General features: G+C 45.1%; 2 protein-coding genes and 2 long non-coding RNA genes across 5 annotated transcripts in view; 3 read left to right on the top strand and 1 right to left on the bottom strand.

Moving 5' to 3' along the window:
* MAML2 (mastermind like transcriptional coactivator 2) overlaps positions 1 to 4,843 on the top strand; it is a 221,553-nt gene extending 216,710 nt beyond the window's left edge. Inside the window, exon 5 of the mRNA XM_051639707.1 lies at positions 291 to 4,843. Coding sequence (XP_051495667.1) covers positions 291 to 1,270 — 980 coding nt within the window. The 3' untranslated portion in view covers positions 1,271 to 4,843. The remainder of the gene's footprint in view (positions 1 to 290) is intronic.
* Positions 4,844 to 15,607: 10,764 nt separating this feature from the next.
* On the bottom strand, positions 15,608 to 19,260 carry LOC127394073 (uncharacterized). The gene is made up of 4 exons (XR_007891598.1): positions 19,234 to 19,260; positions 17,649 to 17,728; positions 16,821 to 16,881; positions 15,608 to 16,274 (listed from the first exon to the last, which is right to left on the bottom strand). It is a non-coding gene; the product is annotated as an uncharacterized LOC127394073 (long non-coding RNA).
* Positions 19,261 to 19,558: 298 nt separating this feature from the next.
* The window catches only part of MTMR2 (myotubularin related protein 2), a 63,864-nt gene continuing 59,102 nt past the window's right edge, over positions 19,559 to 24,320 (top strand). Inside the window, exon 1 of one of the 2 annotated variants that reach the window (XM_051639720.1) lies at positions 19,559 to 19,739. In XM_051639720.1, the coding sequence (XP_051495680.1) occupies positions 19,660 to 19,739 (80 nt within the window). In that variant the 5' untranslated portion in view covers positions 19,559 to 19,659. Of the gene's footprint in view, positions 19,740 to 23,982; positions 24,004 to 24,320 lie in introns of those variants that run through there. The other variant, XM_051639729.1, reaches the window with a different exon arrangement.
* On the top strand, positions 19,762 to 21,956 carry LOC127394065 (uncharacterized). Its single transcript, XR_007891594.1, has 2 exons — positions 19,762 to 20,184; positions 21,350 to 21,956. It is a non-coding gene; the product is annotated as an uncharacterized LOC127394065 (long non-coding RNA).

Here is a 24,320-nt window from a genome sequence, read left to right as displayed (position 1 = left end):
TTTCTCCCACCCAGTGGTTCTGTCTGTCCTTCCCTGGTCCAATAGTTCTCTTACAGTGAGCATTGGTTTTGGCTTATTTGATGTCCTCTGAAGGGATGGAAAGATCACTGATGGCTTCATATACACCACCTTTGGATGACAGGCAACTTGAAGGCCTTAAGCAGTTCGAGCAAAGTGTCTTCAAAAAATTCTGCTGCTGGACAACTGGGTTTTTAACCTGTTGGTATTAAAATTATACAATGCATTTATGCACTCATGTTTGTTTAACACTTTGGTTTTCTCCTTTCCAGGTGGTTCACCAGCTGTGAGTATGAGCTCCAACATGTCCTTATCCAACCCAATTTCAACACATAGCATCATGCCTCAGAGCTCCAGCCTCTTGTCCACCCCTGCTGGGACCCGAATGCCTTCTGTTCCTGCCGCTCGGAGTATGGGCTGTTATGGGAACCTTCCTTGCAACCAACCGAGCGCATACAATGTGACTTCAGGAATCAGCCAGATGCAGCCACACAGAAACCAAAATCAAGTCCTGCCCAGTCAGAATAACCCCATGATGTCTCGACAGCAAACCATGACACAGGGAAACAGTGTAGCGGCTTTTGGGACAGGGTCGGTGGTCAATTCACAGCAAGTAAGGCCCAGCTTGAACCAGGGAGCCACAGGAATCCCCGCGCAAAGGCCGGCCAACGTGATGATCACGGCCACGGCCACTGCCCAGAACTGGGCCCCGCAAGAAGCTGCAGTGAAGCAGCAGGATGCACTGAAACCCACCGGGGTCCGTGTCCCCACGGGCACCCCATACCCAAACCAGTCTTTGCAACGCAATGTAGGCAACCAGCATTTTCCTCAGCGTGCATTGGCACCTCCTCACCAGTTAACAGCTGGAGCCCAGATGAGGCCTCCTCCAAACCAAATGCACCAGACTCTAAATGGACAATCTGCTGGCTCACTACGAGGTCTCAGCATAAGACCTAACCAGCTGAGAGGACAGACTGTGCCCACCTTGAATCAACCAGGAACAAGTATGACACCTCCATCATCTCTGCCATCAACCAGTTTCACATCTACCAACCAAAACCCTCGGGCTTACCCAGGAAGTGACCACAGTAGTGACCTAGCGTTTGACTTCCTGAACCAGCAAGGTGACAGTATAGGACCCGCGCTCAACAGTGACTCAGACTTTATAGATTCTTTACTGAAAACAGAGCCTGGTAACGATGACTGGATGAAAGACATCAACCTTGATGAAATTTTGGGGAGCCACTCTTAAGTGACAGTACCAAGGGTGAACCAGAAGAAGAGACAGTAAGGACATTAGTTCTCTTGAGATGCCAACAAACTTATTAATGTACACTCCAGTAACTGGGCTGTCTATTAAAGTACTACATAGGGCAACTGCCCTGTTTGAAGAGTTCTAGGAACAAAACTGAAGTCTCTCATGACAAAACAATAACGTGAGTGACATTCATGCCTGCCACAAAGGAGTGAGAACATATGAAGGGTCTGTTCCCCACACCAGTGCTCAGCTCATAAAAAAGCCGATCAGTTATTCTCACAGGGGCTGTGTGGAAAAACGTGTTTAGCTTCCTACACACATAAGCACCAGACAGTGGTATGGGTTGTATAACAACATTTCTCTGAGTGCAAGTAAGAGCCCAAGCAGTCCAGAGTTCTTCAGTCACCGTGCTTGCAGCCCTTAACTTCCTTGGGACTATTTGGCCCTGACAGCATCAGGCCGTGTGTAAATCTCATTGCGTTACAAAAACTGTTTACTTCTACACAGAACTCACATTTGCTTTCCCAATGACTTTGGTGTAAACCCCCTATATTTTGTAGCACACAAAAGGGTAAGTGGTCTCATCCAAGGGAAGAAGGAAACAGACCATGCAGTGTGTTACTCAGTGTGCTCTGGTGTTCATTTTCTCCCTTTCATCAGTGTTTGCAGCGAGTATCAGAGGAGGCTACTGTCCTGCCAGCAGCACAATCATTTTGGGCATTGAGGGAAACTTGAGATGAACTACACCAAAGCTCAGGAACCTCACTTTGCCACCTTGCCCTGCTCCAGGGCCTCCAGTGACTTAATGGACAACTTAAGTGAAAAAGGTGCTCGTGATTTGACCCTCACTGACTACTTCCCTAGTCCAGGTTAGAGAAGGGCAAATGTCTTAGCTAAACCACAAACCCTGTTTTAATCTTAACCTGTGGCAAAGGGTCAGGTAGCTCAGCGCACTCCTACTGAACAGGTTTAACCCAGCAGAAATGCCAGCATCGCTGTCTGGGGAGAGGCTACCATTTTGATTGCAGGGCATTTTGCCTCCATCCTGCTTTGCCATGCAGGAGCAGCTGAAAGAGGTCCGGTGATGACCCAGGCCCCCACAGCCTCCGTCAGGCAGAGTATGAGAGGCTCTGCCCTTGGAAGTAGCATGCAGATCAGTTATAACCACCTGGGTTACTCACAGTAGGAGGCTCCACTCAAGCCACATCTGTGCTTGTAAGTGAAACAGTTTTTCAGAATACTTCTGGGCACTGGAATCAGTCATGTGTTCTTGCCCTCAGTGCCAGGGAATAGTCCTGACTTTGTTAAATTTTCTCCTATAGATGGTCAGCAAGGGCATCAGAAGGAGGTGTTGTGTTGCTGTAAAGCACCTCTGCAGCGAGTCAGACAGGAGGATTTGTAAACGGGAATGGACCTTGTGATTCAAATGAAAATGCTGTTCTTTAAAATGATGTGGTAAGGTGTGTTTTGCAGCCTCCTCTGAATAAGCTAGAACTAGATGTGGCAAAGGAGCACAGTGCCTAGGTTCACCTGCCTCTGTGCCAAGAGGCCTTGCTCTGCCCCATGCAAGTGCTTTATTCATCCTTGTTAGTAGCAGTGGGATGAGTAGACTACTTGACAATAGCCTCTGCACTTACCTGTTTCTCAAGAGAGGTTTTAATAAGGCTTTTCCTGTCATTTCACACTGTCATTTTCTGTGGGCACAATTTTTCATGATATTTCAGGAAGCTTTGTCACACAAAAGAGCACCAGCACCTCCAGGAAAGGTGTAATGTGGGCATTTAGCTAGATATGCCAGTTGAGGTGGACTGTTCATTCCCAGACATGTTTTTCATAAGAGGGACAAGAAAGCTTGCTGAAGAGTCCTTTCTGCTGCTCCAGCTAGTGATCATTGCACACCCCTGCATTGTGTAACATGGTGGCTCAGCTGCTCAGAAAGCTCTCTTTTCTCCCCAGTTTTGGCTGGGGTGCATGCACTCCCTTTGATATGCCAGTATAAATTTTTCCAAGTCTTTAAAGAGCTTTTCAGCCTAGGTCACTGGTGGCCCCATCTAAGTTTGGAGAGATACAGATGTGGTCTAACAAATGAGTCCCCTATAAATTGTGCAAAACTGCATTGAAATAGTAGCTGCAGGAGTGTAAAGTGGAGGGAAGATGGGCTCATCTGCCTCACATATGGGCACACACCCCATCCATGAGCAGGTCAGCAGTGACTGCCAAAGCTCTGGAAGGAGGAGAAAACTGCAATGCCACCAAGGCTGAGGCTGAGTTAGTATCACCATGACCAATGGGCACTGAAGTCTGGTAGTATCAACTACCCTCACATGCCAATGAAAAAGTCCACATTGGTTTTCATATTAAGGTCAGGTTGTTTTCCAGATCCTCAAATCATGTTGAAAAATTGTTCAGCTGAGGAGCTGGTCCCAAGACTTCAGGATATCATCTGGCAGTGGATTTTATCCTGCTTTGTCCCATTGGCCTCAGCCTGGAGAGGAGAAGACACTGGGCTGTGGGTGCCATCCCCAGAATCAAAGTTTCATCCTGTCTTGAGTAAATTCAGCAAAACTAGAGGCCATTTGCAGTCCTGTAAGGAAATATCTGATGCAGTTGAAACACGACCTTATGAAAAACTCTTGCAACCAAAACTTGAATCCAGTATCATTTCTTCAGAACGTAAGTAGTTGAATGGAGCTAGTGTCTTTTTTCTCTTTCTTTGCAATGGCTAAGTGCACTACCCTTATAGTCTATTTTTCATCATTGACCAGGCACTCTTCACAGTATTGGGTTGTAAATATAAAGAATTATTTGTTTTGTAAACTTTTGTAAAAAAAAACCAAACAAACAAAAAACAAAAAGTAATATTTTGGTAGGAAAAATTAAAAAATCATATTATTTGGGTTATATTTATACATATGTGAAATAAATATACTATCAGAAAGTTGTATTTTATACAAAAAGTCAACGGTTACCTTTTGTATTCTATATGCAAAGTTTTGTATGATACGATTGTTTATTTTTATCTGCAGACTTCAACTTTGGATTTTGGGGGAGGGCAGAATGGGATCATGGTTAAATAGCTGGGCCTGACCCCAAGCTCACTGAAACCAATGGAGTCTTTCCATTGCCTTCACAGGGCTTTGAATCAAGCCTTTAAATCACTTTCAGATATGTTTGACATCTGAAGCTCTCTGGAAACCTCAACATGAAAACATTCCAGGTTTCAAATATTTTCCCTGAAAAAGGCTTTTATTATTATTATTATTGTTATTATTATTATTATTGTAACTCTTGGGAGGCAGGTGGGACCTATGTAACTGTCATGTCCTTGTTGCATGTATGTCTGCTTTATATTTTCCCCATATTATAAACCAGTGTTTCTCTATACAGACTGAAAGGAAAAGTTGCTGTACAGAAATGTTTGTGTTTATGCCTTTTTACATGTGGCTGTATATACCTCCTAGTACTATGCAGTGACACTTATTTGACTCCATTTATTTTTCACCTAAACATGAATAGTATGTTTTTCAGTAGCTATCAAAACTCTGCCAAGTAAATCAATCAAAATTATACCAACTGTCTCTTTTTTTACTATGAATTTTATAATGGATGTCTGTCTAGTCAACTGCCCGTTCATTGGAGTAAATTAAAATTACAGTGGTATTTTAGGAAGGGGTGAGAAAAAATTAGTATCTGGCAGCTTCTAGGAGCCCAGTCTGCCTCTTTGCAACAGAGCTGTGATGCTTTCCTACTGACTGAAGCCACGGTTTCATTGCCAGCAAAGGTCAACAAATAACACATGGTATTTTAGCTCCTGGTGAATGGGTTGGTGTAGTGTTGCAGTGTGGCAACTTGCTCTGGGATCCTGCTGAAGTTACAGCAGAATGCTGGGTACCCCAAGAGTTGGGTAGGTACCCCAAGAGCTGTGTAGGTAACCCAAGAGGGCTTGCTGGGTCCCCAAGCCCATGCCCTGCCCTAGATCATGCCCTGGAGATATCTGCCCCTCTCTCCCCCTTTAGCAGAGACCCCTAATGAGATGTCAGAACTCAGATAATGGTTTTCTCCTCCTCTTCTTCATGCCCACCTTGCATTACACCTCATAAAGAAACTCCAGCAGATCACGTTGTGTTGTGAATTGCTTCACACAAGTTTCCATCCCTTTTGGGCTATTTTTGGCAGGTCAGCCCCAATGAAGCAATCTCCCCATTCTTTGGGAGGCTTTCCTTGTTAGCCAGGCTCCATCTCCAAGCAGGTGGCCCTTCCCACCCCATGAACTGAGCAGCAAGGAGTGGTGGAGGGGATGCTTGGAAGGGACAAATGCCATCACAGCGCTGCCCACACTCGAAGGCCCCGCTGTGCTATTTTCAGATGGAGCAAATGAAAAAGGGCTCTCCAGGACTGTTTTTTCTGTCATGATTCAGCCTCTTCTGTGTAAGTGACTGCAAGTCCTGATGAACATGTGCTGACGGATGTTTGTGTTGCTGCTGACCTGGGTATCATGGTTAGATGAGCTGCTTGGTTGTCCTCAGGATGTGCAACAGCAGGGCCAGTCAGTGTCTCCTGAAGTTGATGACCCACTGGGTGCAGTGGTGTGTGCCTGATGTGCTGCCCTCTCTCCCCAGACATGTCACACATTCTTGTGCATGGCTGGGCACAAAGATGATCTATCTACATTTTTTGGAGGGCTGCCTGCCATGTTTTCACTCTGGCTGACTGGTCTGCCTTATTCTACAGGACACAGTTGCTCTGATTTATCCTTCAGGCCCAGGAACATCAGGAAAATCCTTTGGTACTTGGATGAAACAGAATATAGGCTCATCCATGCAGCTCAAGTTCAAGTTAACAGGTCTTATGGCAAAATCTACCACTCAGTATCAATTTGACATGAAGGGAAAGGCTCCTGGTCATTGTGGGGTCAATGATCATCATGTGAGGAAGAGTTAGCCTTTGACACTGTTCTGCTGGAGTGACTTGGTGAGAATAAAACCAGGGAATGTATTCAAATTGTGTGTTGTGCTGACCTGGTCTCTAAGTACAACAGGAAGGTTTAACTATAGATGCCTTAAAAAACCCCAAAAAACTAAAATAGTGCCTGAGGACCACTAGCTCCAGGGTACCATAGGACTGAGAAATCCTTACTAGAAATTGTTGTGTTATCATTTGAGGATCAGATTTGGAATCCTCCTTCTTGTAGAAGTAGCCCATAGGGTTAGATCCATAAACTGATTTAATGAATGACTGAGCATACGTGCCAGTCAGGTTAATATATGAGTATAATTCATATATGAGAGCAATTTCCATCAGTGAAAGACATCTCACTTTCTCTAGGAAAGGCATATCTGTGGACTCAGCAAGTTGGTTGCATCTCTTCACATGTTTTTAGAGGGAATTTGATACATTTTTCAAAAGTGTAGTTTTTAAAAAGAGAAGAGTGCCAGAAGCATGTGCCATATTATTTAATTCATCAAACTTACCAGTGTCTTTAAGGTAAATACCGAGGAATGTATAAAAACATATACATTGGCCAAAATAACCCTTTGTGAATCTACAGAACAACTTTGTCAATGATGTTGGTTTATTCCTTTTTTGAGTTCCTTCTCTTCTTAAGGATCTTGCTTTTTTCCCATGATACTTGTCCTCCAGCAAGACTTGTAGCTGGCATAATGTTATTCATAGCAACTCTGAGTAACTGAACTGCAGACCAAAATAAAACTGGTGTAAAGAAACCTGTAGTAGTCCTTCCCATGGTTTCCTCAGTGTGAACATGCTACCCTTGGTCTGTTGGATAACCAGGCTCACGGGATGTCTGCTCAGAGGGAGGAGCTCCATGTGCATTGCCAAAAGGCTGATCAAAGTTATGTGGTGCCACTATTCACACGAGCAGCAAGTTAATTGCATTAGTACAGCTAAAATCAGGATTTCATGCATAATACTCCCTCAAGGCCAACCTTTCCCTTCATTTAAGAAACAAACCCACTAATCAAAGGAGTTTCCCCATATTTACATTGTATCTTTACATTATAATATGCCACAGTGGTCCTGATTACTGTGGATCTCACTGGAGTAAAGCCATAGCATGTTAATCTTATTCATTAAATTTCCATCCAACCCCAAAGACTTAGTCCAGTCTGTCTTACAATATAATCCACTAGCTTCTTACATAAAAATTCCAACAGACCATCTGTTTAGAGTGGGGAGAAAATGACTGGAGTGTTTTAGAGGATTACAAAGAGAAAGTTTGAAATACTGACAAGGTAGTGTCTTTTAAAGAAGCAAATCACTAAAAACCGGGGGGGGGGGAGGGGGGGTGTGTGTGTGTGTGTGGAATCAGCCTGGAGATAATTTCATTACTTCTCAATGTTGATTATAGACTGTGCAGTTTTGCAAGTGCACAAAACAGCACAAACCTCAGAAATTTTCTTGTTCCTCAGGTTTTTTAAGCCTCAGTAGTGGCCTATTTTGGTTTTCTTTTCATTTTTCTTTTTTTTTTTTTTTTTAAAAAAGAGTCCTTTTTATATACTTTGCTGTGCCTCCAAAGCCTCCTGCTATTAGATCAGTTTTAGCTTTCAGTAAGTGAGAGTGTGCAACAAAGAAAAATCTCCCCACAGCCACCAATACAGTGACACAGTGTAGTTGTGCACTTGGATGGCAGGTTAGCTCCAGAAATGCTACTTTCTATTAAACTAGCCAAGCTTTCAGCAGAGGATGCTTACACCAGGCTTTTTATGTCTTTTGATAAAAGGCAGAATTTCCAAAGAGGAGCCCAAAGTCTGGCTTCCTCTGATCAAAATGGTGATGTCTGGCCCTCAGATTTTAGCTCACACGGTTGCTTGCAGAATAGAGGCACCCTGGTAATGTGCTGTACTCTGGGTAGAAGTAAAGAATGCAAATGATCAGAAGTCTAGAAAATATGTAGAAAAGAACTAGGGTGGTTTAGCCTAAAGTAGAGGAGATTTGAATGGGGATAGGATAAGAAGACCTTGAATAGAGAAGTCACTGCTGACAAGGGAAAAGCTTATCTATTTCCATATTGATTTGTGGAGGCCAGGAAATAATAAGTTCAGGATAGATGCCAGGTGTAAGTTTTTAACAGGAAGAATAATTTGAGAAAGAACTGTCTGAGGAGGATTCCCAGCCAAGGTCCTCAGTACCTGATTGGGAACCTGTCATAAATGATACTGGTACAGTTTATCTGCCTTCAGATGGTCATGACTGTCTTCACAGATGTCTTCATGGATCCCCACAGAAACAGAAAAAAGGTGAAAAACAAACAAAGTTTTTGTTTTGAGCAAGAAAAGGGAAAAAAAGTCAGTAAAGATGGTTTTGTGGGGCTTAAGCCAATGAAGTTACTGATCTACATGAACATCACCCCCGATCCTGTAATGCAGCTACTCAAATCATCAACGTGAGGCCTGGGAGAGTTGGGTTTGTCCAAACTATCCTGCCTACCTCTTCAGTCTTTTTCCTCGGGGTTCAAGTTCAGGAAATCTTCCATTTGATCCCCTTTCCTAAAGAAATAGGTTTTTATTCTATGCTTGCCCTTTTGTGTTCAAGTTCCCAAGGCAGGCTGGCTAATCACTGGAGCGATCAGAAGGTTCCAGAGACACCCGAATCCACCCCTGACCGTGTCTAAGCTGATGTCTTTGTTCTCTTCACAAAACCAAACAGGAATAGCTTGTGTGAGGATTAGATATCTGCAATTCAATCCAGATGATCTCTTTATTATGGAAAACAGCCCTCTCCATACCACCCAGAAAGACAGCCACCATGGGATGAAGCATCGTGGGCTCCTGTTCCACCCCAGTTGAAGCTCCAGGCTTTAAGGGCAGATTTGGAAGAAGACAGACAGCAGCTACAGGAGATGGGCTTAGCAGAGTGTGAATGCCATGTGGTTGTAAGGATATTTAAAGGATTAGGGGTGAATTAAATGTTTGTCTGTCTTGGTTGTTCAGCACAGCTTCAGAGCTGGAAGATGGTATTAAAGAAGATATTTTCCCTTTTTTTAAATACAGGAACAGGACCTCTAAAACAATAGCTGGAAAATGCAGGCATGACCTAACAGGTTTATACACAAAGATACCGGATGATTCTTATCAGATGGGTGAAGAACATGCTATTCTGCAGGATAAAACAGTGATATGAAGTTCACAATTTAAAATGCCAGTGAATATTGCCCAGCATGAACAAAAAAGCCAGCCCAGAATCCCTCTCTGGGAAACAGAAGGCAAACATCTTGGCTGGTGGTTTCAGTTTATCCCACTACACGGGCCTGTGGGTTAATTGGCCAGTAAGGGAGCAAGGCAGCCCATGGCAGCCAGAGGTGGTCACCAGTTCAGCTGCTGCTGTTAAATCTGTCTTGTACCTACAGTCAGAGCTCTTCAGTTCCCAAACAAGGAACTTTCTCTATAACCTTTTAGGAAAAAGCAAATCTAAGACTGAAACACTCTCAGTGAGATTCTCAGGTCAGCAGGTGCTTTCTGGGGAGAAGGTTTAGTTAAGGATTCAGATAAATTCACTTGCAAGAGGAGGAATGGAGAGTCTCTAAAGGGAAAGAGAGATCTTTCTAGGAGAGGTTATGATATTAAATCAGATTTTTACTGAACTAAGAAAATTGCAGGAGTAGGACTAAAGTGGTCTCAAGATACCTTGGCATGTTCCTGATTCTGAGCTATTCTGCATAGCTTAGACATCTCTGGAAATGTTGGCTAAGCTGTGGCACACCACAGCAACTGCTCTCTGGACACCAGAGCTTGGCCTGGGGCAGCCACTCTGCTCTGCACCATGGCTGCACTCTCACTCTGGGCCTTTCTGTCTCCAGCATCCTTTCCAAAATACCAGGGCCAGTGTTTCCAAAAGCATCTTCAAAAGGCAAACCAATGGCTGTTTTCTGCATGAGGGAACATGTCTTCCAGCTGCATTTAGGGCTTTTACTGATTCTTCTTCACTGCTCTTATTCTTTTGTTTGTTATAGAAGGAGCATATTCTTTTGTTTGTTATAGAAGGAGCAGAGCAAATGTGAAAACCTCCGTCCCTTTCCCCTGTCCTTGCTCCAGCCCATCTCTGTGGAAGATGTTATCACTGAAACAGTTAATTTGGATTAGCAGCAGTTGACATCACCCTTATAGAATAAGGGGAAATTCTTTGCAACAGCAAATAAACACTCATTCTAAGCAAACACAATCCCAGTTTCCTAAGCTGCCCATCATCTAACGGAGCTGCATTACTTGTGACTTCACAGGCCCAACAGTGAAGAAAGTAATTTAGTTCATCTTCACTGTCACCATAGTATAAATATGAAGGGTGTTTGGTTTTGTATTAGCTTAAGTCAGAGCAGGAGTGTGCTGTATAGAATATTATCCAAGCATTTTTACAATGGGCATTGAGCTAATGGGTATTTTGGTTATTGAGCAGTACATTCACACAGCCAAAGGCTTTAAATCTTGTCCATGAAGAAACGTTTGAGCAGAACAAGGACACTTCTCTTCCTTTCTAAAAGGGAATTAATGCATCCTATTGGGAACATTGGTCCATCCTACATTAACTTACCTAACTCTTGCCATTACAAAGGATTCTTGGGATGCTTTTCCGGGAAGGGATCACACCTCCATTTTCAATACTCAGCACAGGGAATGCCTTCACGGCCAAGACGTATCTTTGCCCTGGGAAATTTCACTCTGCTTTGGTTGAGACATTTAATGGTAAACTTCTGTTCTTTCACTTTTCTCAGTTTTCTTAGGCTGGAAAGCATGTTGGCAATGCTCCAGCATGACTGAAGCTTCTGAGGGAGCTGTGAGGCACAGGCTGATGGTTCAAGCCAGGGCTCATTCTGAATACCTGCTCACTTCAGGCACTGCCAGCCCCACAAGCACCTCTGCTCTCTGCAGTTGCTTTTGTAGCAGAGCTGGCCAAAAAAAAAACATGTCCTGGCCAAAGTATCAGCCTCCAACCTGTCCCTGATCACGAACTACTTGAGCTTGTCTGTCAGCATGCTGAGGATGTGCTGAACCTGGCAGAGCAGCAGCAGATATTGCCTGGAGACATTGCTGAGCTGCCAGAGCAGCTGCAGCTGGGAGACGGAGGAGGATTGTGCATCGTGTCATCATCACAACACTCCGGGGCCCCCATGATGGATGGAGGGGTGCCATCCCCAGGCTGGGAAAAAAAAAAAAAAAAGAAAGGTTACCTTATGCTGCTTTCTTCTCCCTCCATAGTAGTGCCACAAGATCCAGCACTAAACTTACTTCTCATCCTTCCCCCTCCTCCTCACAGGCAGGAATTCCCCACCTGAGAAATGAGGGCTATCATCTTCCACCCATAAACTCCCCAACAATAGTGTATGTTCCTCTCAGTCTCTCAGACAAATTGCAGTGACATGAGGTCCTTGCCTTTCTAGGGCAGGAAAGAAGATACTGGATTGGGCTTCTCCTCCTTATCTTTTGAGCAAAACATATAAGACAGTGATCATTTTCCAACATCCCAGATCCAAAACCACACAGACAGGCACAGAATGAGGGTATCAGGACCATCACAGTCTCTGAGTTACAGTACTGAGAGCTCAGAGGTCACTCTCTGCAGATGATAGTGAAGTGACTTATTACAGACTTATTACACTCACATAAGATAATTCATGCTTAGTTCCGACCTTCACAAATTGCAGGAGCTTATATATCAGCACTTCATCAGAGTCTTGCTATGCGGGGTAGAAGCAATTGACATCCAAATGCTGGACTATGGCCAGAAATGGCATATTTGGAGTTGTTTGTGAAACCTGAACTCAGCCACACTTCCACACAGGAATTAAACTGATTTTTATCTACACAGTCACATCATGCTTTTTGTGCTGAACCTTTACCGCATCCAGCACACAGGTGAGATGTCTGAATGGGATCCGTTCAGGTTATATGGGGAAATTTAAACCAGGCATTTCCTAACTTTTTGTACACATGGTATGGCAGCATTAATATTTCTTTCATGCATTCATTTGATGAATGCAGCTTAGGTTTGACCACAAAGCAAGTGGCAGGATAAGCACAAGCTTGCTACTGTCATGATCTAAAACTAGCTTCAAGAGGAGAAAAGTGGTGCTGATGTCTAGGAGAACGGTAACAGTAACTTCTTCCTTCAGGACATAACAAAATTTTAGTCTGAGACTGCTTGCAGGACACTGCACATTCCTACAGCTGTGCACTTCCCTGACCAGTTACTCCCTACCACCTTTCTGGGAGAAGCACTCACTCCCCTTTCCAGCAGCCTGGTGCTCCAAGAAGTATTAACCAGTGTCTCCATACTGGGTGTGTAATGGCCTTGGAGGCACTGAGAAACAACTACCAGGGTAGATCAACACTGCTAAATAAAGAAAGTGGTCAGGAAGAGATGCTGGCCATAAAGCCAGGTGGAGCAAGCTGGCTTCTACTCACACTAGAACCAGTTCCTTCATGGTCACATCCACGCTATATTGAGCCTGGTTCTCCTCCGGCCCCCATGTGGCACTAAGATGACATTTTCATTTTAGGAGGCCACTTCAAATCAGCATGTCTGTTACACAGGGAGACCCACCAGGCAGGCATTTTCATGGCAGAAGAGGACAGGTATGCCTTGCACATCTGGAGGTGCAGCAGGAGAGCGCAGGGCTGTTTGCGAAGGCACAGCTTGCTGTCACTGTGCCACAGGCTGTGTAGAGTGCAGGGAGCCCAACCTGGTGCAGTCCCATCCCACACCTCCTTTTGAGACTCAACGCTGGGACAAGCCCCATCTTGAAGATCATTTTCCCAGGGGTAAATACGAAAAGGCATTGTGAGTGTTGTGAAGGCAGCAGATTGAAGCAGTGTCCCCACCCTAGCCAGTAAGTTAACCATTAAGTAGTGTGATTTATCAAGGCTTCAGCACTTAAATTTGCTCCTTGTGCCTCTCATTTGGCATTGACAACCCTGTGAGCTGCCACCTCCAAATTACAGCACCATTGGAAAGGGCAGTAAGCTTCCTTCCTCATTGTATCCAGAGGCTTAATGTGTCTTTGGTAGCTCCCTGTATGTTTTCCACAGTTCACCTGCTGCAGAGAGGTTACTGACACAGGGCAGATAATCAAACATCTCTCAAATTCTTAATTTTTATTGCACTCATTTTTAAGCCTGCAACTCCCCAGCCCTTTCACCATTAGAGCTGAACACCCTAGTGCTTCTAAAAGAAGTCAGATAACTGTATGAGCCTTCCACATGGAAATTTGAGCCAACAAGGTAAGTAAAAGGGAAACAAAAAGGAATTACATTCTACTGTATTTTGCATTCTAGATGTGTCCTTCTCATTTTTTATATCATCTCCAGATCTTACCATCATCATTTTATTGTGTTTTATTAAAACTCTACCACAAATGCACATCATCCTTAATAGGAAAAGAAGCATAAATTAGATTAAATCAAATATTCTTAAACATCTCCCTAATTGTAGCTATTAAACACACCAGATGTAGATTAAGATCTCACTTTGAGGAGTCTGTGCACACATACACAATATACAGGCAGATACAGACAACACTATTCCAGACAATTTAGACAAAATTACCTGTGTTTAAAATAACTGCTTTCTTGAAAATTGGTGTATAGATCAGAACTGTCAGATAAAGATTTGAGATCCAAGAGGTAGAGAAACCTGGATCTTACCCTGCTTGTGGACACCTATCCCTGTTCATCTGAATGAGACTGCTCAGCACAAGTGCTGGGATGTCAGAAAATCCCCCTCCTAATGGCCAGCAATATCAAAACCAACTCATGCCCAAATGTCCTTCCTGCCTGATCAGTCTACAAGGTCTGGAAATGCATTTATTTCCAGCAGTGGTGGTTTAACAAGCACCAGAACTTTCAATTTTAACTCCTGTGAGTAATTCTGACTTGATGTTTGTCAGATTGGAGATGATTACTCAGATGGCAAGGAGCTGCTGAAGTGTTGCAGTCCAAACCTGTAGACAGCCAGACAGTTGTGGTGATGTATTTAGTCCTTCAGGAGGAAAGATACTATACTACTTGATTTGAAGTGACACTAAAAATTGATCTTCTAAAAACTACAATATGTTTTGCAGCATGTATTGGAAGCCCTGCTCTTAGAGCCTGAGGGATGGAGCCCTTGGCAGGTGAGACAGCCTCGAGCCCTCCAGAACAGGGGGCCTGCACCTTCAGACTTCACAGTCTGCTACAGCACTAACGCACCTACCTTGTCAGCCTGGGGCTGCACTGGTGTCACTGCTCAGCTATAAGCAAACTCATGCTACAGTACATTGCAGTAAATCAGTATCTGCAGAGGCCATTAAAAATTAAAAGCATAAGGCAATTAAAAGCTGGGTGAAATGCCTGACTCCAGGCACACATTGGGATGGATCTGACATACTCCTTAGCCCATCTGACCTCACTCCCACCACCAGCTCCTGGTGGGAATGAGGACAAGAAAGCACTACAGAGGTAGAGCAGCAAGCATAATAATTATTCTGCTCATTGTAAGTGTTCTGTAAAGAGGAGCAAGCTACAGCATGCAGGATTAGGTCCAGATGGAGTCCAGAGCTCCACACCTGTAGCACCCTGCACCAATATGTGCCTGGCTGCATAAAAGAAACAATCAAGTCACAAAAAAAACAACAAAAAAACCCAAACCAACCAAACAAAAAAAAGGTGTCAGAGGCCCATGATCTTCTGCTTCTATCAGACACATGAGGGGTGCAAGGCAAAAGCCCTGTCAGGGTCCTGTCACCACCACTAAAGAACCACATCATGAGTGAGCTAGGGTGACCACTCTGGTCAGGTTAACCTCAAGTACAGTAATGTTGGAGACATGGTGATGATTTAAGTGTAGCTGCAAGTCCCTCTCTTGGTTTTGACTAGTTTCCAGCATCAACAGCACAGGCATCCTGCGACAACAGGACCAAATCCATGCATAATGCCCCATGACCATCTTGTGACAGATTTTCCTGCAACCACAAGCAGTTCCAGGTCCAGATCACAGCCACAGCACAGTGCTCTTCATCAGCCTCTCTGAGTGTGTCAAAGCCCACTGTTTCTGACCTCATACTTTATCAATTGATGGAGCTGGACAAAAGGAACACATGCCACCTCCAGTGTGATTTGATGATCATACATCACAGTGGGGTCTCACCAGTGACAATGTGCCCTTCCCAAGGCGCTGAGAATCTTTTATCTGCTGCCCACTGCCCTTAAGCTGTGCATCAAGAAGACAAGGAAATGTCATAAATCTGAGAACCATTTTAGCGAATCAAAGGGAGAGACAAGGGTGTCTCTGGTTGTGTGGTTTTCAGAACAATTATGGGACTGAGTCATGCTGCAAATTTGTTAGACTCACTGGTCTGGACTACTAGAGAGGAAGGCACATTGTGTGAAGCTGCCATTGCTATGAATTCTTTAATGTGTTGGCTGACAGGGCACAGGAATATATGAGCATAGTGGGAAAAACATGCGAGATCCATAGAGCTACAGCAAGGAGCGAGAGTTTTATGGTGGATACAATTTTAATGTTGGGGCTGCAGTAAAGGGGACAATGTGACCATTTTCAGAAGTATTTAGGGCTCTCGCTCTCTTATTATTTGTAGGCCTTTCAAATAACTGTGTTGGGTTGTGTGATAGGGAAGAGGCAGAGAGAGGAGACTGTCTGATGTGAGGACAGGTTATGACAAAGACTGTATCAGGGGAGCATGCTTTCTTAGAGAGAATCATTTGAGCACAAGATCCAGCTTCATGGTCCCCCCTTTGACCACTGCAGAAGCATGATTCCTCCTCTGCTCTGGCACCTGTTGTCCAGATGTTTAGTCAAGGAGTCACAGACCACAACCAAATATTCCCACAAGATCTCTATGAGCATGGAGGCAGAGTGAGTTTGTGCCAGGATGCCTGAGATGTGTGACTGTCGCCAGCTTTGGGGAGCACTGTGCTCACAGCTTGAGACATGACAGGCTTCTGTTTGGCTGTGCAGCAGCAAAGCCCAAGAGTTTCAGGGATGGGAACATCTGGAATAGTAATATATGACATATTAGATTGAGTTGGACTAGATGATCTCTAGAGGTTCCTTCCAACTCTGACAATCCCATGATTCTGTGATTAATCTATCATATACCAGATGTATGGACTACACGTACACACAGAGGTACCCCTTACTCAACAGACACGTAGCTTAAATGGAGTCAACACAAATACCACCCCCCTTTCACATTGAAGGACTGAGGCCAAAGTTTTACTTCCCCCCACTTAATGTTTTACCTGGTACATAAAATTATCCTCTTGTGCTGCAGTTGCCACAGCTCTGACAGCCTCTAAGCAACTAACAAAGCCAGGCTGTGTATTTTACACTTCTTGTGTGCTATAAACAAAAGCTATGACCATGTACAGTTTCAGAAGGTATTGGAGAATGTCTGCTTGTCCTTTACTTGGAAATAATCTTTCACACCTTTGATTAAAAAGACCTCCCTTGTCTTTCTCTCTTTTGGGATATCACTTAGCTCAGCTGTGTCAGCCACTGGGCACTAATGATGAACATAGGTAATTTTATTACTTACCCATTATGTTAATTTTCTTTTACTGTTTCCTGTTTTCAAACCACAAAAAGGCAGAACGCTCCTTCATAAAAAAAGGAAGGAATGATACATTTAATGGTAAGGGATGTGGCAATCAAAAGTAGGTTAACAGACTGAGCTAGGCTTATTTTGCATCAGTTCTAAAACAGTCGTGTGAATTGTCCTTAATTGGTTTTGGTTATGTCAGGGACTTTATTTAATTCTCTATCACTTTTAAGAGCCCTGAGGTAACTCACTTCACAGAGAGAAAATTCTGACTGACTTTGCAAATGAGTTATTGTTGAGCAAAAAGACTCACTGAGCAGACTGCCAGTTTCAGCAGCAGGAGAGATCCAGGAGGTGATTAGCTTTGTTCTCATTTACAAAGCACCAGTGGGAATTTCTAAAGGGTTTCACGAGCCCTGGGGGATAAGGCCAAGAACAAAACAGGGCAGTGAAAAGCAAATAGAGCACTTCATCAATAAACTAGTTAGAGATGCCACATCAGTAGCAAATTAGGAAGAATGGAAGGCACCCTAATACTTTCACAGAGCAAAATAAGTTTATATTTCATTTTATTCCTACCTGACTTATTTTAAACAACTGCACCACTATCAAACTACATTTAGCAGAGGGAACAGAGGTGATAACAACTCAGCACAAGGCCAGAAGTCTGGTAAGATAGGAAAGGGAGACATGCACTGTTCTGTGCTCGTTCTACAACACTTACCTCTCTCAAGGGCCACTATTGTCAGGGATTCCATCCTCAAAAAGGCTGGCAAAAGAGGGCACCAGTGGGAAAAGGCTACTGGGAACCGAATGACTGCTTACCAGTGGTGCAAAACTATTGCTGCTACAGTAGAGTCCACTTGTCCTCTGGATGTAGGTGGGGATGGAAAGCCAAAGAGAAGCTGTGGGTAAGGAGAATCGTATCTCATTAGTGCCTCATTTTTCACTAATAAATGGTGCCTCTGAAAGGTTTCTTGCCCTAGCTACAAAAAAATAAATAATAAAAAAATCAACATTTAAAAAAAAATACAGGTGGAATAAAATCAGCACAAGTCTATAGATCTTTTAATTTTAATAACATTGAAGCGTTTTCTTTGGATTTTAACATTGCAATGAAACACTAGTGATCAGCTTATTTTTAAAAACAAAAATCTCATTTCTAACCAGAAAATAGTTTTCATTTTAGAAAAGCCTACACAAGTTCAATTTTCTAGGCTGGGAAAAAACCCAAGCCACTAGATAAACTCATTTGCCAATTTTTTAACTTTTCTTTTAGAAGATTAAGTAAAAAAAAAAAACAGAAAAAAAAAAATTGCTTTGACAAAGCTGTGCTTTCAAGATTAAACCAGCTTCAAAACCATCTCACAACAGCAAGCTTGCTCAACAGCAGCTGGTAGACACTAAAGGGTAGGGAAAAGGAGACAATTTCACAGCTGCTTTGTGCAGTCCCAGGCGAGGCTGCTGCAAACCCACTTCAGCATCCTGCTCGTGTTCACGGGCTTCTGCAGGATCGTAGCTGCTCTGGAGCTACACTGATGGCAGGAACAAAAGAGGAAACAAGGGGAAAAGATAAATCAAGCAATTCATTCCTTAGAGCACAAAGAGGGATGGTGTTTCAGTAACCATTTCACAGCCACAGAGCATTCAGAGGTTTAGAAGAGACAGGGTTCGCGCTCTTTTGAGGTAGTTTTTCAAACTGAAGCTGGTGGCATCGGGTGCTCTTTACTGGAAACCCACCTGCCTACTAACACCTCCCCAGCGGTTCAGTTTCTTTGCCTTGTGGGGTTTCCCCCCAAAAAAAACAGCTGTGAGCTGGATAAGGGAAGCTTGAGATGCAACTCCCCAGTCTCCGCGAACCATGTCAGGAGCTTTTCTCTTGTTGACAGAACTGCTCCCGGGACCTGAACGTGCCCCGGAACACCTGACAGCAAGCTGGGGCTGCGAGGCTCCCCGGGCACGGGTTGTCCCCCTCGCACACCAGCCGCCAGCCAGACAAACTTCTCTCCCCAGGAGCACGCAGGGGATCCGTGCCAGCATCAGCTGTGCTGGCCTGCCGCGTTCCGCAGCTCCCGCCCTGCCCCGTCAGGGATAACCTCACCCGGGGGCCTTGGGCGGACACGGGCAATGGCAAATTTCAGGGGCAGAGCTGTTCCTCTGTCTGACGGGTACACGACCCGCAGCAGAAGGGGTCTCAGCAGAGCCTCCAGGAGGCGAGGCTAACAGAAACGTGACAGAACGTTAAACACCGCAGATTACTTCAGGGCGTTGTTGACAGAGCGCGTCAGGAGTGATGTCGGTGCCGCCAGGAGGGAGCCCGGGAGCTGCCGCCTTCCCTGGCTTTGAAGAGGCCGCAGAGGGAGATCCCGCCCAATCCTGCACCCGCATGAACAACCACCTCCCCTCTCACCCCTCTCGCTCCCTACGTCGGCGAGATGAGCAGCCCCGGGCGGCCGCGGGGGGAAGGGAGGGAGCTGGGGCGGTGCCGGGGGCACGTCCCCCTTCCCCGCCCGGGGCAGCCGCAGCCTTTCGGCTCGGCCCACTCCTCCCGCCCCTCAGCCGGCCAGGAGAAGCACCCGCGGCTGCCGGGGCTGCGGGCTGAAAGGACAGAGCCCCGCGCCGGCCCCGCACCGCGGCGCTGCCTCCCGCCCCCCAGCCGGCGGGCGCGGCCGCCTCCTCCTCCTCCTCCTCCTCCTCCCGCCGCCCCGCCTGGGCCCGCCCTCCCCGCGCGGCACGCCGGGCCAACATGGCCGCTTCCCGCCCCGCCGGCCGCCCGCCGCGGGGCTGAGGGACAGCCGCCCGCCCCGCCCCGCCCCGGGCCGGCCTGCCGCCCGCCATGGAGGAGAGCTCCAGCTGCGAGAGCCTGGGCGCCGGGCGGGCGGCGGCGCGGCCGCCCAGCCGCGACTCCCTCTCCAGGTAACGGCCGCCGCGCCATGGCCCCCGGGGCGGGGCTGGGCTGGGCTGAGCCGCGGGCGTGCAGCCCCGAGGGGCCCTCGTCAGAGCAGAGCCCGCGCGGGGCGTGGGGAGAGAGGAGCAGGGTGAAGAGAGGCCGAGAGGGAAAAGAAAACCGAGGGGAGTGGAGCCGGTTCCGTTTTCTCCCTCCGTGGTCAGCAGGCTCCGGCGCTCACCCGCCGACGGGTCTTGCCCGCCGGGGGATCCCGGCGTCTCGGGTGGCCTGGGCGTGGCGGAGCTGCAGGTGTGGGCATCGCTCGGCTGTGGCCAGGCCGGTGTCTGTGGCGGGGATTTAGTCAGAGGAGGTACCACCCCACCAGCCTTCCGACAAAGGCTCTAAAAATAACCAGTTCCGTGCTGCCTGTCTTTGGTACGTGCAGGGAACGGATTCGAGAAATCAGCCGTACAGGTGAGCTATGGCTTGAAGGACAGGGCAGGGCACCAGGTGCATTTGCTGCCTTCCTTTGTGCTGCTGTTCCCAAGCTAGGCCTTGCCCTGTGCTTTTCCAGCAACAGATTTCCCAGGGGATGTTGAGCATTTCTGGTTTTGTCCTCATGGCTTTTTCCAAGAGCTTGACTTTGTGGTCTGAATGACTTTTAATGCCATGTGGGTGATTTCCAGCCACAGAAGCTGAAAGGAGACTTTCCTGTTCCTCCCACCCTTCACCAGGCTATCACTGAAGTTTGCATTTTGTGGTTCAAAAGAGCATCTCACTTGGGCTGTATGTTTGATGCAGGAAAGAATGGTAGGATGGCAAGGGAGGACATTGTCTAATGGGCAGGAGTGGTGGCACAGGAGGCTCTGGGTTTTGTGGCAGGGGCTGTCTTGTCCTGTTCTGACTGTCCTCACCAGAACAGGTTGTAGGAACACAAAGTAACTCAGGCTGATGGGATCTCAGCATCCCCCAGTCCAGGCTCCTGCTCACAGCAGGAATAGCTCTGAAATCAGATCAGGTTGCTCATGGCTTTTTCCCCAGTTTGTGCTTGAAAACCCATAAAGATGGAGACTGCACAACCTCGCTGAGCAGTCCATGTCCTGGATACTTTCCACATAGGCACTGGGGCTACTTTTTGGTCTCTGCCCCAGGCTCCCCCAGTGTCTTCTCATAAGCAGGTGCTCCAACCCCACCATCCTGGTGGAGCTTCACTGAACACCCTCCAGCTCATCAATGTCTTTCCTGCACTGGGGAGCTAAAAACTGGATGCAGTATTCCAGAAGTAGTAGAGGGGGATCTTTCCCTGCATCTCGTGGCTCTACCTCCGTTCTGACACCCAGGGTGCTGGTGGCCTTTGCAGCTGTCATCTCTGTACTCCTATGCTTGGTTTTTCCCCAGCAGCACTCCCAAGGCTTTTCATGCAGAGCTGCTCCCCAGACAGGCACACTTTGCATTTGGATTTCTTCCTTCTCAAATCCTACACGACTCCTCATCGTTATTTCATCCTCCTTCATCAAATTGTTCTGCTCTCCATATCAGTCTTTTTGTGCAGGTTACCTGTGCCCTGCCAGGTGATTACAAGCCTCTTTTCCCCTTACCTCACTGACCCAATGTACTCTTCTTTTTCCCTCTACATCAGCTCGGGCAGCTTGGACCCAGTTGGAGGTCAATCACTGTGACACAGGCCAATGGACACAAAAGAGAGCTTAACTCAGAAGAGCCAATTGCTTACAAGGAAACTCCTGTTCAGCCTCTCGGCCACATGCCCTGCACAGATGGAACCTTTAGGAAACTGAGATGATAAATCTGTTTCTGTTGAGCATGCACAACGCTATGTCCTCCAAGCCCTGAAAAGGCCCAGACTTGGAACAGATTTCTTGGGATATAAAAAAGCTTACAAAAAATCTTTCAGAATTTCAAGTCTTTGCTCCAACACATAGAAATTGTAGAAGAAAGGTAGCCAATTTTTAAAAATGTATTAAAAAAATATTTTTCTCTAGCCAAATGTTGGAAATAGATACTTCTCATCTGCAGTTATTAATAAAAAACCCTCTCATCTAGATTTGGTGTATTCTGTGAAAATCTTTGGTTGAAATGGTTAAGATCAAGGCAAAATTTTGAGAAAGTAAAATAAGGTTCTTGTAATGAGGTGACTGGTGACCTTCAGAATGTTTACTACCAGCTTCCCTTGCAAATCTCATGATACTCATGAACAAATAAATACTTTTGCTATGAATTGGACTGTAGATCCAAGTTTGTTGTTGGTTTTTTTAAGATAATTTTTCATTAAAGCTATACTGCAGTCTGATTTTCTGCATCAGAACAACCCCTCTGCAGTTAATGGGACTGTTTGTATGCATGGAAACACGCTTGCTCTGTTACAGTTAGACCTACTTTTAATTGTTAACCTTTAACTATAGAGTTATGACACATTTTCACTAAGTGGTTTTGTTGAATAAGTTAGCTTTGTGGGTGATGTGAGGAGCACAATGAATCAGGAGAATGCCATCATCAGTTTTTATAATCAGTTTTATTTAAAAGGAACAATAACGAAGAGTTAGTAGATGCTTATTCATTACAGATTCACAGTTACATGACAGTGTGGCTATAGTTGACCAAGTTGTTCTATGCAAGATTTAGAAGACTTGGAAAGGTGTGAGTGTAATATATATACAGCATCATGTTATTTGGATTCTCTCAGCTGCAGCATAGAAGTGAGTTTCATATTTCTAGAGATACTTGAAATCAAGTTCCTTAATAAGATGTGCTTGAAAGAGTTTACTGATCTGTAAGGCTGCCTACATGAATAAATGCCTTAAATAACATGTCTTTATTTGTATTTTAGTAATGCACATGAGATATGGCACTAATGGCATTTGGCAATGAAAGTTGCTCTAATATTTTAATAGACCTTAGTAATGTGCAGTGCCTGTGCTCCCTGAAATAGTTAAATAATGTTACACTTTCTGTCTCAACTAGAAAAAAATATTTTATAAACTCTTTATGAGACACACAGTATAGCTGTTTGTACATGGTAAAAAAATCCCCAGCTTACATGGAAATACCAAATCCATTTCAAATGAGCGGGTCACAGCTAATTAACTCATCTGCTTTCATAGTTGTGCTGAAACAGCTACTCTGCTTCTCAAGTGTAAGCCATCTCACCCAGTGCTTGTTTTGGGAGGCACAACACTGGCTTCTGCAGCTCTGTGCTTTCCAGAGGTCAGTACTTGGGATGGATTTTCCCCTTGCTTCCTGCTCTTGTGGAGGACAGGTGACTATGAGCCACCTACTCATGAAGAGCTGTGGTGGTATTTAACTAGCAGCTTGCAAGCAGTGCTAGTGTGTCTGCAGGGTCAGGAGCAACCCATGAGGCAGAAAGGAGGAGGTGAAACCCTAGTACCAATGTTTGATGAGCTATGTCACAGTTATGTTCAGAAAAGCAAGCCTTACTCTGTTATGGATTGCTTTAAAATGGTGATCCTGGGTGAGTGGTAAACACCTTTCAGCTGTGCTAGCTAATCAGACTTTTTCAAAGATCAGTCTTCAAGTGAATATGTAGGTAGAGTTGTGGGTGGCTTTTTGTGTTATGTTTTAAATTTGAAGTTGCATGTGGACCCTCTGACCTTTGGGGTTCACAATAACAGTCAGCAAAATTCTGCCATAATCTTCCTTTTGTGAAAGGAAAGCCAGATAGAGCCAGGTATGACTTCAGCAGAACACATGACTTTAGGAAAAAGCTGTTGTCAAACTTCAGATATTTACTTTTCATTAAAAGCAATTTTGTTCATGCAGTCTGTGTGATTATGTGCTGTGGTTTCCTAATGAACATATACATCTTTGTATTCCTCTGAAATGTCTGCAAAAGGACATTGCAGTCCAGTCTGGACACTGTTTCAGTAAGATAGCTTAGAGACTTTTTGTTAGATCCATTGAAGGGTAATTCATAGTGCCTGTGCAAAAGAGTGGAGGTGATTGTGCTGTAAAGAAACTGCGGTAGGAGATGTCAGTGGTATTTCAACCTCAGTATAAAATGAGAGAAAGAGGTAAGGTAGTGGGCAGATGTTTCCTGCCAGCATAACTGTAGCTATGTTTGATGTTACCACTTTCTGGTTGCTTGTTCCCACCTCTCTGCTCATGGTTATCATCTACAGTGGATCCTATGCAGTGTACTTTTACTGAAGCATATGAGAATAATTATGCTCCTTGTCTTTATGTTTGCAGGGATAACTCTGAAAACATGAACTGTGTAAATCAGTGCAGCAAGGTCTGTTGAAGCAATAGTTCCATGAGGTATGAACTCCCTGCTTCATCTCAAATAAGGTCCTGTCAATACCTGATCTGATTTAAGGCTGTGTTGAAGGAATTCTTTCCCCATGGGTGAGAGCAATGCTGGAAGGAGTTGGATCTGTAAACTGTTGGCTGAGGAGGGCTCCCTAGCACCACATTGCTACCAGATGTGTGAGATCTGCTGATTGAGTTGTTCTGTGATGAGTCATTGAAGTTAGAGTTTGAAAGGGAAGATTTTTGCCAGTTCTGGTGTTCAGTGAAATGTGAGTAGCTGTCATTTTCCTCATGGGCTTTGAGAGCACTTCTTGCATTTGATTTCT

Source organism: Apus apus, chromosome 1 (genome assembly GCF_020740795.1).
Source record: "Apus apus isolate bApuApu2 chromosome 1, bApuApu2.pri.cur, whole genome shotgun sequence".
NCBI lineage: Eukaryota > Metazoa > Chordata > Aves > Apodiformes > Apodidae > Apus > Apus apus.
The sequence above is the reverse complement of the archived record's forward strand: the minus strand, read 5'-3'. Positions and strand labels throughout refer to the sequence as shown.